Consider the following 16,857-nt stretch of genomic DNA (forward strand, 5'->3'; position numbering starts at 1 on the left):
TGGTAATGAGGAACTTATTTGCATAATTTATGTAAAAATTACAAAAACGCTTTATGATTAATAATGGGAATTTCATAATGGTGACATGTGTACGTTAGTCAATGATGAACAATACCATGCATAAATTATGTTAATGTGCTAGTCAATTGCATGAAATTTACGAAAGCTCTAAATTTTCATGGAGGTATGAGGTCGCCGAACTCTAGTTTACATTGTGTTACAACTGCTCAGGTTTTATCAATCATCGTCATAAAATGTGACGTAACGCTATTAAGGTTTGTGCACCTAAGTGTGGTGGGTCCACGGCAGGAGTTTCAAGATCTGTTCCATGTCCCTTTGAAACCAGAGTGTTACACGGATTGGCGGTTATAAAATACTGGCTGACCACTTGAGATCCAAATAATACCAGCTTTGTCAAACACATGTTTGATTAAGTGTGTGTAAGCTTCGTGCGTCGACCCTTTGGTTTACTTTATTCATCTTGTTAATCGGAAATGTCTGTCAACGCTACTGAAGTAAAGCGTGAGACAAATGAAATTTATATTGCCAGGAAAAGTAACATATCTGTTTTCTCCCTGTACAGGATAGGAAGACTCCATTAGATGAAGCTAAAAACCGAGAGACTCGACGTGCCATGAAGGTAGGCCTTCTTTTCCTTGTCTCATGACATTAGTCTGACAATTACCTCTGAGGGCTGTGTTTTATACAAAGATAAAAATATCTTACAGTTTAATTTTCAATATACCAAAGCAACCGGTATCATTGTCTGTACCCCTTAGATATTCTGTTTCCCTCCACTTTCTTCTTGATTCCAGGACGCGGTGCGAGAGAAGTCGTACCACGAGTTGCTGCAGAAGTCTGGCGGAGTGAAGGTCAACAGGTGTAAGGTGTTCGTGTTTGGGATGGCGGAAACTGGGAAGTCTACGCTGAAGAAAAGCCTAAGAAGGGTGGGTAAAAGTTTAGCTTGATTCTGAAATCATGTGCCAAAGTTGTGTTTAAATACAAACAAACAAATGAAATGGACACTGGATTTGCGAAATCAAATTTCATCAGAGATGTCCAAATCGAGAAACTATTGTTCAAACAGGGCCCCGTGTCTGCACTGTTCCAAGGACTGAGTAAGTCGTCATCACAGGAGGAGCCTCACGACCCCACCCCAGGGGTGGATGTTGGGACGTTCCATATTCCAGGGGTGGGGGAGGTCAGCCTGTGGGATTTTGCTGGGCAGGCGGAGTACGCGGTAACCCACAGTATGTTCATGGATGCAGAGAATACCGTCTTCATTGTGCTGTACAACATCATGGACGACAGCGAGGAGCAAGAACGACAGGTAAATTCTCATTTATGTTCAAGATGATTCAGTTTCTATATTCTGTTACTTTTACATGTATCCTTATTGTCTCAGCAATTGATTTTTCAAAAATCACTGTCTGAAGTCAAAGCACAGAAATATTTTTCAACTTCTTCCGCGTTTTGACGTGAGAAATCAATACAATCCCATGTTCCACCCCAGGTCCACTGGTGGCTGAGTTTCATCAAGTCCTGCAACCCAAACCGGCAGCCTGACGTCATCTTAGTGGCCAGCCATGCGGACAAAGTGTCACGAGACAGAGGTAAATAAGTCGTTTTCTAAAAGACTGAAATAAAATCTGCACAAATTGGAAGTAACCAAAGTTAAAAGGAAATGTTACAATGGGCTTTCAGTCACAAACTAAAAACTACTCAAGCTTATGCGAATATCTCGAATATATTGATAGCCTCACGTACGTTTCATTTTTATAATAACGTTCAGGACAACGGCAAGCCACTCATCTTCTGCAGCTGATGACGTCAGAGTTCAAAGATCACCTTCGCATCTCAGACGAAGTCTTCCTGATGAACTGTAAGGAGACCCGAACAGCTGACATGGACCGACTCAAGAAACTGCTGACCAAGTTGAATAAGGCCATGTTAGAGGTAAGTGTGATATAAAATTGTAGCAGATCATATGGTACAATGCATTAGGACATTTGCAATTATTGACCGCCAATAACTTATTTCCTTTTAAACCTGTACAGCACCAGCAGCAGATGCCCAAACTGTGCGCCGAAATCACCAAGCAGCTGCCCAGCTGGTGCCAGAAGAAGTGCAGCCCGAAGTGCCCTGTACTGAGGTGGCCAGGCTACGTGGAAGCAGTCAAAGAGATTGACCCACATGTGGAGGAGGAATTCCTGCTGAAATCTACAAGATTTCTGGACCATCTGGGGGAGGTAGGATGTGTTCCTTCTGAAAAGGGTATGTCTAGATGAAAATATACTAATCCTGTTAGATCGAAACGGAACATGGAAGCTAAGTTTTATCTACAAGAAGAAATTCCAATATGGCATTTATCGGGTAGATGCTAATTTTACGATATATTATCTGCTCCTACATACTTTCCATGAAACTGATTTGATGTTGTGTCTTTTTTATACTGTAATGTCTAGGACCCGTGTAGTAGACAGACATATATATGACTAAAATAGCAACTTTGCTCTGCAGGCAATCTTCTCCTGTCCGAAAAGTATCGATCCCATCATTGTCCTGAAGCCCAACTGGCTCTGCACAGACGTCATCGGCCCAATGATGGCACCAGTCAACTTCCCCATTCCCCGCCCGGAGAGAACAAGCGAAGACTACGTCACCAGGGCGGAGATCCAGCGCGTCTTCCAAGACGTTGCTGACGTGGATCTCCTCATCACCCTGCTGCAAGAGTTCCAGCTCTGCCACTCCTATGACGGACAGACCTTCATCTTCCCAGGGCTGCTGACACAAACCATGCCTCCTGACAAGTGGCAACTCACACAAGAACCAAATGTGGTCTACTTTGGGAAGCAAGTCCAGTGTGCCGACTCAACTGACATGTTCTCCTCCGGGTTCTTCCCCCGAGTGCAGACCCGCCTGATGAGGGAGCTGGAGAATCCCCCGCTGCTGTGGAGAGATGGCGCCAAGTGTGCGGACAGGAATGTGGAAGGTTTAATCAAACTCTCTCCGGACGGCCGTGCAGTCAACATCTGTGTGCGGAGTGCTCAGGGTGACAAGGTGCAGTGTGGCAAGATGCTGCAGCAGCTGGAGAACATCATCGCTGATGTGCTGGATGAGTGCAGCCCAGGAACAGGCACAGTAGAGAAGGTGCTCAGCGCCCGTGCACTGAAGGAACACATGGAGGAATTCTACTCCTACGGCAAGGAGGAGATCAGCGAGGCAGCAGTAGAGGGCGGTACAATCGTCCATCCCACCCTCGGGTTCACGGAACGGGTCAGTGACCTGCTTTGTGTAGAGGAAGAGGACCCGAGGCTTCAGGGCTTAGGTATGTCTTCTGCAATTTTCACTTCCAATCAGGTAATAATAAATGTAACCTGGATTACCTGGAGGGAAGACTCGGAAGCTAGAAGTGTGGACTTTGATGTTTTGATGTGTAATTAAGTCAGAGCGGTTTGTATTTGATGTAAATGTTCATGTTCATTCAATGGAACAGATAAGAAAAAAAGTCTGTGTTTTTTTTCTTCAACCCTTTAACTGTTACTAATTTGGAATTACTAATTAAACCAACTTATCAAATAAAAAAAATTTGGATATGGTATACCGACAGATAAATTATTAAACACTTAACTGTCACCGATTTGAATATCATTGGTAAACATAGTTTGGTGATTTACCAAATTGCTACTGATCCTCGAAACATACGAAACCGAAGCAAACATAGTGACTCTCTCACAACCCTGACCAACCTATCGTGTGAAGTGCATGCGGTCTGGTTTAAAGAGCTGTGATAAATGATGTCTCATTTTCATTGACAGGAAGCATTGAACACGTGATTTTCGTAAGATTTGTTATTGTAATAATAATAACTATTATGATAATAATGACAATAATAATGATGATGGTAGTAGTAATAATGATAATAATAGAACTAGTGAAACAAAGCCAAAACTAGAGGAAAGAAGCAGTCTTTATCTTTTTCGTCGGGGCATTGAGACATCAAAACCAGTCTTCGTAGTTTGTTTTCAACATCCTCCTACTTCGAATGACTGAAATTAATGAAAGGCCCATCATCAAATTATCTTTCCATGTGTGAATGATTTTAATTTGGCTAAAAAGGAAATTCCACAAATATAACCAGTGTGGACCTGTTGGTGATTGTTGAAAGTTACATTTACATGTATTTATCGGTACCAACTCCACAAAGGAATTTGACTCTCTAAATATATTTCAATATTATCAAATATTTACATACGTTTGTTGTCAAGTGATTGATCCATCTTTTTCCAGTTAACTACTATGATACAGTCATCAACGAAGCCAGTAACGATTGGGATTTGCTGGCACTGAAGCTGGGTTTCAACGATAACGAGATAGGTGTGATCCGAGACTTGGAGCGTGACCAGGACAGCAGGTGCAGGGAAATGCTGACCAGGTGGAAAGACAGGGAGGGAAGGGAAGCTACTCTACAGGTTCTGAAGGAAGCACTCAAAGAGATTGGCCAAGTTCGGGTAGCAGAGATCTTAGATGGTACGTGCATGTCGTCATCCTCATTGTTGTATCGATATCTGCAGATAGTAAAGTCATTATGGTGAGCAATTAGTGTTGACATCCTCTTTGTCATATTCATTTGCCGAAGCTTTGAAAATCAATACAACACCTAACATCTGCCGTAGGTAATGTAAATGGTTTGATATTTTCAAAATCTATAAACTATTAAGAAGATTCACACATTTACCACAGTTACTCATACCTCTGTTGCAATGGACCGATCCTGCTGATCGAACGCCACATCGAACAAATAGAACCGAGAAGAACCCCCTGTTCTATTTCGAACACCTCCGTCAAAAACAGCCCCAGTGGGACAGAAATGGCCAAAGAAAAATGCTATGCTATTCTTTGTTGAAGACTACATCCAGCAAGTATAGTTGTTCTGAGAGGGAGAACCACTGCATAACTTTACATTGTTGGTGGACAGGACGCACGTGTAGAGCATGGTATGTATAAGACACAGGACTCTGCACTAGCAGACTTTGTAGACCAGTCCTCTTAGTTGGCGTGTAATACAAGCTTCCTCTCTGCGAGTGCCCGAGCTTCTTTCTTCTTGATTTCGTTTATGTCATGAGCATGCATGCAACCATTATGCATGCAACAAACGCAGTAGAAACCCTGTCACGGATATAGAATAGTGAAATTCATCTTCAATATGCTTTGGGCAAAATGGTCAGACTGGTTTTCACCTCGACCGCATGTCAGAAACCGGGCACTCCTGTCCATCGACAAGGTAATGCTATGGAGTGCCTCCCGCTTCCGCTTTGACTGAAATTATAACGCCCTTACTGCAGTTATACCCCCCCCCCCTCCTCAAACGACTGTACCTAGTGGATCTAGCATTCAACAAAGAAAGCAGCGCATTTTATTCGGGCCGGTCTGAGAGGATTTCAGGGCCAAAAGAGCTAAACAGAAGTCAGTCGTTTTTATCAGATAAACATAACAGCGGCGGCGGCCAGTTCTGTCCAACAAGCGCTGTTTTAACCGAGGTGTTCGAAATAGAACATGATCGAACATGGGGCGGGGCTTCAGGATCGGTCCATTGCATGCGCAGATGACTTCAAGAGTAGGAATTCCGTGTACTGATTGAAATGAATATAAGGCCCAGTATCAAATTATATCCAGTTTGGACCTAGTGGTGATTGTTGAAAGTTACATTTACATGTACTTATCGGTACAAACTTCACAGAGGAATTTGTCTCTCTAAATATATTTCAATATTATCACAATCATTTACATCCGTTTATTACATCAAGTGATTGATCCATGTTATTTGCAGTTGATGTGAAGGACTACTTTGATACTGTCATCAAAGAAGCCAGTAACGATTGGGATGAGCTGGCACTGGAGCTGGGTTTCAACTATAACGAGATAGGTGTCATCCGAGACTTGAAGCCAGACCAGGACCGCAGGTGCAGGGAAATGCTGCACAGGTGGAGAAACAGGGAGGGAAGTGGCGCTACTCCGCAGGTTCTGAAGCAGGCACTCATCGAGATTGACCAAGGCCGGGTAGCAGAACGCTTCACGGTACGTGCACATCGTTGTCGTCGTCATTGTGCCTTTATGTGACCGATAGTAAAATGTCATTATGGTGATCTATTAGCATTATCATATTGACCATTCTTTGTCCTATTTGCTTGTTTTTTTGTAATTAGTTGCAAAACGTTTGAAAATCAATGTTAAAGTTTTAACATCTGCAGTAAAGTTGCAGAAGTGGTTTGATGCCTTGAAATTATATCTACTAAATTCGCACAGTTACTCGTATATCTGCTGCAGATGACACCGAGAGTGGCCATTTGCTGCATAAGGAAGTGCACAATTAGAATTGGCGAACATCAACAGATCTTGTTACAAACTTTCGTCGGTTTCTTGTCAAACAGGAGTAGCTGTACCACCAAGAGGAACCGGCACTGATGCTCCGCCTGGGAGGAAGAAGTCAAGTTAATTACATGACAGTGGCTCCATACTAGCAGATATGAGAGTAAAAATCCATCCAGCATAATCCTACCGCAAGAGAATACCGCAAGAGAAGCTGTTGTGGTACATGTTTATGGTTAGCCAGCTTTGTCGAGAAACAGCTTAGTGATTTACAATAATCAACAGGGCATGATGTTAAAAGTACTAAAGGTATCACGATTGTTGCTTGTATCCTTATTATTCCATGAAAGTTTGAAACACTGTAACGTAAACTGTTTCATGTTCTCCGAGACATCAATTTTTTTTGTTCAGTTAACACCTCGCGGAAACCCGTATTGCCAGAGATTTTACTTATTATAGCCAGAGATTTACAACATATAAAACTATAAATATTACATTCCATATAGTAAGTTGAAAGCTAGCTTAAGGCATCTGGAGACTCGTTCTGCCAAGTTAAAATCTGGTCATGGTTTATACATGTTCAAGTCAATTTGCTTGTTGAATAATCTGATTGCACACAATGAGGAAAGCGTTTCTGATATCATAATGCAACTGTTACAGTAATCCATTTCATACTTGGCTTTTCAATACAATGTGTATTTCTTGTTAGCGAATCATAGCTATGTTATTTTGGTCCATATTACATCTCACAGCTTATAAGACCTTAAAACACAACCATGTACAATATCAACAAGTCAAGTCTACTAATAATTGATACATAGAACATTAGGGGTAATGCATGAGTAAACCTTGAAAGTCGATACTTTTGTCAGTTAATATAAATATAGCCTCAGCTCTTAATCTGGTTAATGTTTAAAACAGATAACCTTCCCTGAAACTTGTTTGTTATAAGGTTCTGATTGTTTTAAAGCTTTGCGTCTTTTGTTTCTCCTGTACCACTCGCGCTCTCTTTCTCTCACTTAATTACCACTTACCCATTCACTTACTCACCTATAAAGTAGTACTGCTATACCCCATGCACTGCCAAATGTCGTCCGTTCTGTGTACTATTCAGAAAGTTGTTCTCATAGGGAAAGAAGAATCACGAAAGTATTATCACTAGTCATGTCTGCCTCCAAATAAGTTTTGTCCAGCGATAGAATAGAACACCGTTTATTTGTGGCCATGATATCAGCCTGCTGCCTAATGTCCACAGTGTATTATTCTTGTCGCAACCCCAGTGAAATGCCGCAGTGCCCTGTAAACATCATATAGGAGGATATCGGGTAGTGCTTAACAAGCAACATGTCACAGTGATACGGCTCGGAACAATAGCACCTGTTTACCCGAGCAGCTCCCGCTGAAAGGACGTCCCCACCACCAGTGTTGCTATAGAACATGATATGGCTCATACAATAAACCGCGCGTACATGAATGAGCCCCAAGAAAAACACAGGAGGTTCAGGTATCCTGTGTGTAACGTAATCCCTGCACCAATCACTCTCTCTCTCTCTCACTCAGTCTTTCACCCACTCTCACTCAATCACTATCTGTAATAATTCCTTACGAATGTTGTTATTTATTGAACATGTCCCGTTCCGTTTACCTGTTTACCCTAGCGGATCCCGTTGAAAGAAAATACCAACCTCAAGTGTAGAACATGATATGGCACCTTACAATGCACCCGCCCGTGCCTGCAAGATAAACACAGCCTGTTTCCTGTTGTACCGTGTTGTTTTTGTGCCCGTTTGCTCGATGGGAGGACTTCAAATGTTGGGATCTTGTCTTATACCGTCTCCTGCAGCTGGGCCAGGTTAGCGGATACAAACAACACCAGAGACTCCGGGAACAGCTGCCTGATCCACAATGGCTGCAGGTATGGTGCAGAATATCAGCAGAATCAGGCTTGACATGCATATGTGACGCGTTGATATTTTAATTTACATGTCTGGTGTTTGTAGCCAATCTAACGCAATGTTGTTTAGCATTGTTTAAACCTGAGTGTTGTGGACGTGCGGACAAGAAAACGGTTGTGACTTTAAACCCTACTTCTACTGGACAAAGTTTATGCACCTCGAATCCCTGCTCCTCCTTCAAAACAAACATGCTGCACAAAACAAACCGAATGCTAATAAAAATGACGGACATGCAACAACTCGCTCAAATAAGTAAAGCTCCTCTTCTCTAGTCACGTGTCACCCTTGACACCGTGCTGAAATTTCCATCCTAAACTGGCTGTAAGATACCTACGCATAGAACCATAACGAGCAAGTCAGATACGATTTCGGGGAGGGGTATACACTCAGGTGTTTGTCGCAGATTTCACCTGGGCTGATTGATTTAATTTTTGTCCTTTCCTGCTCTGTGTATTTACCGTGGACCCTATCTATAAACAACAACCAGATGTTCTGTTCTTCGCCTTGGTATCAACACTCTCTTAGCTAACTCAATCACTGATTAATTCACTCGAACTCACCCATTCACTCTCATTAAATCAGCACCCGTCCATTCTTTTCTTTAATATCACTCAATCAATGTCAGCCTCAATTAGCCCCCCCCACACACACACACACACACTATTTCTATTATAAGGTGGGGTCACACATGCGTATATTAAGGTCCGTTTGAGGTGCGTATGAAGCTCTTAGTCTCTACCAGGCTCCACAGGTCGCGGGGAAAATAGTACAAATTGGACAAATATAGATACATAACATGCCAGATGAGTTATCTGACCGAGAAGTATGGTTAGCGACCCATATAACTCTTCTGAAATGTTACCTATTTACGTTTGTCCAATTTGTATTATTTTTCCAATAACCTGTGGGGCCTGGTGGAGGTAAATACTCCCATGCGCGCCTCATACGGACTTAAATATATACGCAGGTGTGACCCCACCTATAGACGCAAACTTCTGGATGCAGGCCACTCTTGACGAGGAGACTTTATCAAGTAGCAGGTGGTATTTCTGTATAACTTCTCTCGAAAGTTTTTTCAACATTTCAACTGCCGCCTACACCGCCACTGATATAAATTTTGATGCCAAACTAGGAAGAAAAGGGAAGAACGCACCAACAAAAACATAACAAGTTTACTTCAGCGAGAGAAGGTTACGTAAGGCGACGCTATTGAACGTGCCTTATTGACATAAACAATAGCACCTGTAACCCAAGCAGCTCCCGATGAAAGGATGTGTTGCTATAGAACATGAGAAGGCTCCTTACAATTCACGCGTCCATTATAGCAGCCCGTGTCTGCAAAATAAACAAAAAACACGCGTAAGTTGTGTTGCTTTTGTGCCTGTTTGCTTGATTCTTTTAGCGGTCGGCTGGTCTCGCCAATGTATGTGCTGTTGCAGGTGAGCATTTAGTAATGCATCGGCGAGACCGGGCGTCCGCTAAAATAAAGGTACGAAGAACATTGCAGACCCAGCGCTAACAGCTACTTCACTGCCGTTTTCCACGACCCACAACACAACCAGGGACACTCTGTCAATCTCCACATCCACAGATATTCTAGCCCGCGAACCCCGCTGGTTCTAATTAGTCTAGTTAAAGAGGCTAGATACGAGAGAATATACAATCCCACCCTCAACAGGAAAGGAGACTACGGATGTAACATTCCGGCACATGGGATTTGGCTGTAACTCAAGCAACAGGAGCTAATTAGCTCATTTGCATTAACTACGTCTTAACTTTGTTTCCTATTGGACCTTTTCCAAACTGTATTCAGCTCCTTTGCATATCATTTCATAGTTAGGGTATACAACCTGCTCTTCAAGATCTTTTCACTGTCACTTACGAAAAACAGTGGGTGCTGTCTGAAACGTCTGCCCGTTTCCAAAATCATATCCAGTTGCTTTTTGGCGTATCTTATTACCTGAATGTCTAACCTTCGACGATAGGAACTTATGTTTTTAGCACAGTTGGTTGTCGCTAGTGACCGGTTGATAATGTGAAGAAAACACTTTAAAGTTCATGTTTTCCACATCAGGTCGTGAGGAGATGGACCTAGATACGTTCTACCGAGCTGTGCAGGAAGGAGACGTGCAGACTGTGAGGAGGGGGCTGGAGGCTGGGGTGGACGTCAATGTCAAGAGGAAGTGGAAGGGCTGGGTAAGGAAGCCAATCTTGTCCGTTGCAGTGTTTTATCTCCACTTTGTCCTCATATAACATTTTATTCAACCCAGAATCGACGTATTTGAAATTGGTTTTCCCCGCAAACCATCACAGAACAGAATGGAACTTGTTACCATGAAATACCGTAGGGGCCTCTTCAAACGGCGTCTAGCTATAGAATTAGATAAGAATGGTTAATTGTCGATGGTTGTGATGTAGCCAGCCAGCCGCCAACTCGTGCATGTGAAGCCTATGTGAACGATTCAGACTCTAAGGCTACAATAACACATATCCCTGCACAGTCATGATGTAGTCTGTTACTGTCCCAACATTCTCTATCTAGCCTGACAAATCGGCGTTGCACCTGGCCTGTTGGCGTGGTCAGACTGAGGTGGCAGAGCTGTTGATTAAACATGGATCCGACCTGGAGGCTATAAACGTTGTAAGTAGCTATAGAAATTAATAATATTATCCTTGTTTCTACTGATCTGCACCCAGACAGTGCCTGTTGTTTAAGGTTCGTGTCATGACGATTGAATATGAATTGCAATTTTGCCGTGCATTTACATGTCAACGACCACAAACAAAAGGAGGTCTGAGGAGCCAAGTTTCCACCTGTTACCGCCAAACTCTTCTACACCAGACTAACATATTTTCGAACGTGATAGGGAAGATTCACAATAAGGTTGGAAGGGGACTCTAAAAAACGTTTACTCCATGTGATATTGTCTTTGTTCGAGTTATCCCTACTGACCTTGACCTTCCTCCATGCAGCTTAACGAAACACCCCTCCACGATGCTGCTCGCTGGGGCCACACCGACACGTGTGAGCTGCTGATTGGCTCTGGTGCTAACATTGAGGCTAGAACATTGTAAAACCACATCAATGTAGAATTTGACACCATACGTTATGATAACTGTTACGACAATGTCAATCTAAAGCAAATTTCAAAATTTGAAGGACATTCTTCTGTGCCTCTTCCTTGCAAAGTCCATTTTTCCCTCACGTGTAGTGTTATCAATTGCAAATGAACAGATTGTGAAGATTGTGATTGTGATTGCGATGAAGAGATTGTGAACTGTACTAAAGACTTAATCTATATCTGAAGCAATTATCTGACTGCCAATATATAAACGGCACAGGATGTAACACACCGGTTTTGCACTTACACTTAGGGTTTGTGGTTCCCTAGTTGCAAAGTTTGAGCTTTGTAACAACACAAAGAAAACGCTCGCCATGCATTTTCGGTCAGCGTCAGCGCGCGCAGTGAATCAGGCATGTCATGAGGGTCGGCGAGATTGACCAAAAATTCACGTTGATTATTTTCTGTGTGTTGGAGCAAAGCTCAAACTTAACAACTATGGATTATACTAACACAGATGAGTTTTCATTCGAGTTGTGGTTATTTCAATCAGCTAGTAGACCTCCAAAAACTACATTCCTGCTAAAATCACAGAACCCACTAATCATCAAAGACGTGGGACTTTTCATCAGCCGTTGCCTCCAAAGAAGAAGTCAAACCTCCCAGTAAAGAATGTAGAATCATGTATATAGATAGCTGTATAGAAAAGACACTTGTTACTTTTTACTGTTTGTACCCTTGCAATTAACCTACGGGCATGGATTTGCAAATAAAGAAACTTGTTGCACCCGCCACTGCTGACCCCGACCTTCCTCCCGGTACAGGTGCAGTGGACACCTCTTCATCGCGCTGCCAGCCGGGGCCGAACTCGGATCTGTCAACTTCTGATTCGTCACGGGGCAGATGTGATGGCCAGGGATGATGTAATATACTCCAAATTGACCTTAATAACTGTGTGGGTGTGAAATCTAACGCTGATGATTTTATATGAAGATGTGAACGTATCCGTATATGACACACTTGTTCCTATAAGAGATATCCTGTCTAGAGTAACACATATTTATGTATACATGTACCTGTACAGAGGGGCATGACCCCATCAGAATGTGCAGATGACCGGAAGACTCGGCGTGTCCTAAAGGTGAATACAGCGTTACATGACATGGTCATAAGGCATGGTCGCTTCCTACAAACACCTAGTATAACCACATTACCAAGATAACCAAGATCCCACCTCACTTATCGAAAAGCGTAGGTGTTCTTCCCGGTGTGAGTGGTTCCATACAGTTCCATGGCCAATTGTCGTATTGATGAGGTCACTTGAGTGACAGACTCTTGCGATTCAGCCACGCTGGGTGATAACACCCCCCCCCCCTTACGCCTTATCGTTGCGCCTTATCACGCATTATCGTTGATCCGTTACTGGATGAGTACAAATGCTCACATGCTGATGTTTATAACGAAGCTCCTATTCTAGCTCCATTCCACTAATCTGATTACTTCCGGGGTGGAGACAGAATAGAATGGATTCTGGGCTAGTAAACTGGCCGAACTTCGTAGGTTGCTCTCTTTTTAAATTCCATTCACTTCTCCTAGAATCGAGAGAAGCAGGTGACGCAAGAAAAGAAGTACCACGAGTTGCTGCAGAAGTCTGGCGGAGTGAAAGTTAACAGGTGTAAGGTGGTCTTGGGTGGGAGGGAGAACGCAGGGAAATCTACTCTGAAAGCAAGTTTTACAAAGGTAAGGAACTTCGTAAATAAAAAGCATTTATTCGCTGAAAAAAATAGTGCAAGTGATACTCGCCAAGATACATCGCTCCAAAGTCATTCTTCCAGAACAACATCTAGGCCAACTCCTTTGAGTTCCGCCTCTTTCCTACCGATTTTGCTATTTTCCTTATAATCATGTATTATTTCAAGCTCCATCTGCCCTACATTTATAACTGTCATTAGAAGTGAGAAGGAGAGAAGCGAGAACCTGTACATACAAATATACATTAGACTTTGTAGTTGTAGCAAGATACCATATTCTTATAACGCTAACTGTACAAAGAACAACTTAGAACTGCACTTTATCATCTACATGTACTTAGCGTATAAGAGAGCAGAAACGTACATAGAAGGTCTTCATTCTTATTGTTTTGAAAACGTAAAACTATCGTACATTTTATATTAGAACAAACGGAAGATGGTCGGATTCTTTACACTGTGTCTTACCCCAACATATTTAAGTGTGCCAAGTTGAACAGAGACGGAGAAAATCAGTAAAACACATTAATGACGAACTGCTGTCCAACAGCGCCCAGTGATCGCCAGATTGGGAAGTCTTGGTAAGATGTCGTCAGTCGAGGAGCCTTACGACCCCACCCCAGGGGTGGATGTTGGGAACGTCAGCATTCCGGGAGTGGGACAGGTCAGCCTGTGGGATTTTGCTGGGCAGGCGGAGTACGCGGTGACCCACAGTATGTTCATGGACGCCAGGTACACTATCTTCATCGTGCTGTACAACATCATGGACGACAGCGAGGAACAAGAACGACAGGTGACTGCCGCTTGAACAATTACATGATTGCTCTATGTTTCAACACCACACCATAGTGTCCTTTATTTTTTAGCCAGGCACATTTATTGAACAATGCATACACAATGGGCGTCCGTGCTAAGCGCCAGTTTAAAACTTTGTAATTTTCCACTGACATGTCCACGATCAACTCCGTCCCAGCTCCACTGGTGGCTGAGTTTCACTTCGCATCATTGCACCAGCCGGATAATTGCACCAGATTCACTGGCAAATAAGCCGTGCAATTAAGCGGCTTCTACTGTACCAGTTTGAACCTTTGTAATTTTCCACTGACATGTCCACGATCAACTCCCCCCAGCTTCACTGGTGGCTGAGTTTCATCAAGTCCTGCAACCCAAACCGACAGCCTGACGTCATCCTGGTGGCCAGCCATGCAGATCAATTGCAAGTACGAGACAGAGGTAAGATGGCTTCATCTGCATCGGCCCATGAATTATGACATTCAGTTACACAATACAGTAGAAGCCGCTTAATTGCACGGCTTATTTGCCAGTGAATCTGGTGCAATTATCCGGCTGGTGCAATAATGCGAAGTCATCTAGCTGGATTGCACTGGTTTGGGATTCTGGGATTCCGTGCAGTTAACAGAAGTGTGCGTTAATCCGATGTGCAATTAACAAGATACTTCAATAAACATAACATATATTTCTGTAATAGGTTAGAACTATTGCAGTGACAGGCGACTTTCTGGTTTTAACTTCACTGAATAAGAACATGTCCTTTCGTATGTTTTGCTTTCGGCATTCAGGACAACGCCAAGCTGCCCATCTTCTGCACTTGATGACGTCAGAGTTCAAAGATCACCTCCACATCTCAGACGAAGTCTTCCTGATGAACTGTAAGGAGACCCTAACACCTGAGATGGACCGGCTCAAGAAACTGCTGGCCAGTATGAGGACGGAAATGTTTGAGGTAGATATGTGATTACACTACAAACGTTGATAGAGTATATTGCAAAAAACGGACCACAATTTACCTATAAAACATATTTGTTAATAACAGCGCCAACGCCAGATGCCTAAATTGTGTGGTGAAATCACCAAGCATCTGTTCAGCTGTTGTAAGAAGAAGTGCAGCCCGAAGTGTCCTGTACTGAGGTGGCCAGACTACGTGGAAGCAGTCAAAGAGATCGACCCACATGTGGACGAGGAATTCCTGCTGAAATCTACAAGACACCTACACCGTCTGGGGGAGGTAGGATGTCTCATTGTGAAAGCATTAAAAAAGAACTACGGTTCGTCGTAACGTGTTATAACCAGTTTGTAATCCCTTTCCTGGCCATCTATTTTGAATCTTTTTATCAACAGTCCACTTATCCTATATTAGTTCGATCTACTGACCTATAATCATTAGAATAGTTTTGGTGTCGTATGTTTGTAAAGTCACAGACCCATTCCAATGATTTCATCGAATGTGACTCAATGTTCCAAGTTTGTTCTACAGGTCATCTTCTCCTGTCCCAGTGCTTCTGATCCCATCATTGTCCTGAAGCCCAACTGGCTCTGCACAGACGTCATCGGCCCAATGATGGCACCAGTCAACTTCCCCATTCCCCGCCCGGAGAGAACAAGCGAAGACTACGTCACCAGGGCGGAGATCCAGCGCGTCTTCCAAGACGTTGCTGACGTGGATCTCCTCATCACCCTGCTGCAAGAGTTCCAGCTCTGCCACTCCTATGACGGACAGACCTTCATCTTCCCAGGGCTGCTGACACAAACCATGCCTCCTGACAAGTGGCAACCAACACTTGAGCCAAAGGTGGTCTACTTTGGGAAGCAAGTCCAGTGTGCCGACTCAACTGACATGTTCTCCTCCGGGTTCTTCCCCCGAGTGCAGACCCGCCTGATGAGGGAGCTGGAGAATCGCCCGCTGCTGTGGAGAGATGGCGCCAAATGTTGGGACTTAAGTGTGGAAGGTCTGATCAAACTCTCTCCGGACGGCCGTGCAGTCACCATCTGTGTCCGGAGTGTACAGGGTGACAAGGGTCAGTGTGGCAAGATGCTGCAGCAGCTGGAGAACATCATCGCTGATGTGCTGGATGAGTGCAGCCCAGGAACAGGCACAGTAGAGAAGGTGCTCAGCGCTCGTGCACTGAAGGAACACAGGGAGGAGTTCTACTCTTACGGCAAGGAGGAGATCAGCAAGGCAACAACAGAGGGCGGTGCAATCTCCCATCCCACCCTCGGGTTCACGGAGCAGGTGAGTGACCTGCTGTGTAGAGAGGATGAGGACCCGCTCACCAGGAACCGCCCAGAGCTGGTCCAGGCCTTGCGACACGTGGAGCCAATCCTGGACCACCTGCAGGCACGTGACATCCTGACTGTGGAGGAATGTGACAGCATCAGGGCTAACAGAACGCCTCGTGACAAGGCTAGAGAACTGTTGGACACGCTAGGAAGAAAGGGTAAAAGCGCCTGGGAGGTGTTCAAGAAAGTATTGGTAGAAGTCAACCCGTATGCTGCGGAACTGGTGCTGTAGGCAAAGTGCTTAAACCTCAAACTGACGTACTAGGCGATCCTGAACTCTCAAGCTGATTGTACCTGAATAAACAGAGAATGTGTAAGAAGATCGCTGGCTGCATCAGGTCTGGCTACCTGGAATGACATCCCGGAGACTGTACTGAGTGCCCCATCTCTGAGGACATTTAAACATAGCATGACCTTTAATTGACAGCTTTGTGTGAATTGCGGACCGGACTACCACGAAGATTTTGAAATTGATTGATTGATAGGTTCACATTGAACACATAGGGGTTTCCATGCAAACTCCATCTCCTTCATCTTGTTTATATAGGAATAATACTGGCGTTACTAGTAAACAATGAGTGACAAATTGTTAACAGTAGTGTAGGTTGCTAACACATGCATGTGCTAGTAAACAATGAGTGACAA

At 43.7% G+C, this 16,857-nt stretch overlaps 1 protein-coding gene across 1 annotated transcript in view; it reads left to right on the top strand.

The window, feature by feature from the left end:
• LOC118417377 overlaps positions 1-16,857 on the top strand; it is a 36,670-nt gene that overhangs the window by 1,181 nt on the left and 18,632 nt on the right. Inside the window, exons 2-21 of the mRNA XM_035822931.1 lie at positions 584-640; positions 816-947; positions 1,088-1,330; positions 1,514-1,613; positions 1,793-1,956; positions 2,058-2,249; positions 2,521-3,328; positions 4,291-4,530; positions 5,831-6,078; positions 8,213-8,284; positions 9,727-9,763; positions 10,399-10,520; positions 10,867-10,965; positions 11,298-11,384; positions 12,983-13,126; positions 13,685-13,927; positions 14,265-14,367; positions 14,715-14,878; positions 14,969-15,160; positions 15,410-15,745. Of these exons, the coding sequence (XP_035678824.1) occupies positions 584-640; positions 816-947; positions 1,088-1,330; positions 1,514-1,613; positions 1,793-1,956; positions 2,058-2,249; positions 2,521-3,328; positions 4,291-4,530; positions 5,831-6,078; positions 8,213-8,284; positions 9,727-9,763; positions 10,399-10,520; positions 10,867-10,965; positions 11,298-11,384; positions 12,983-13,126; positions 13,685-13,927; positions 14,265-14,367; positions 14,715-14,878; positions 14,969-15,160; positions 15,410-15,745 (3,783 nt within the window). The remainder of the gene's footprint in view (positions 1-583; positions 641-815; positions 948-1,087; positions 1,331-1,513; positions 1,614-1,792; positions 1,957-2,057; positions 2,250-2,520; positions 3,329-4,290; positions 4,531-5,830; positions 6,079-8,212; positions 8,285-9,726; positions 9,764-10,398; positions 10,521-10,866; positions 10,966-11,297; positions 11,385-12,982; positions 13,127-13,684; positions 13,928-14,264; positions 14,368-14,714; positions 14,879-14,968; positions 15,161-15,409; positions 15,746-16,857) is intronic.

The sequence above is a fragment of the Branchiostoma floridae genome, chromosome 6 (genome assembly GCF_000003815.2).
Source record: "Branchiostoma floridae strain S238N-H82 chromosome 6, Bfl_VNyyK, whole genome shotgun sequence".
Taxonomy (NCBI): domain Eukaryota; kingdom Metazoa; phylum Chordata; class Leptocardii; order Amphioxiformes; family Branchiostomatidae; genus Branchiostoma; species Branchiostoma floridae.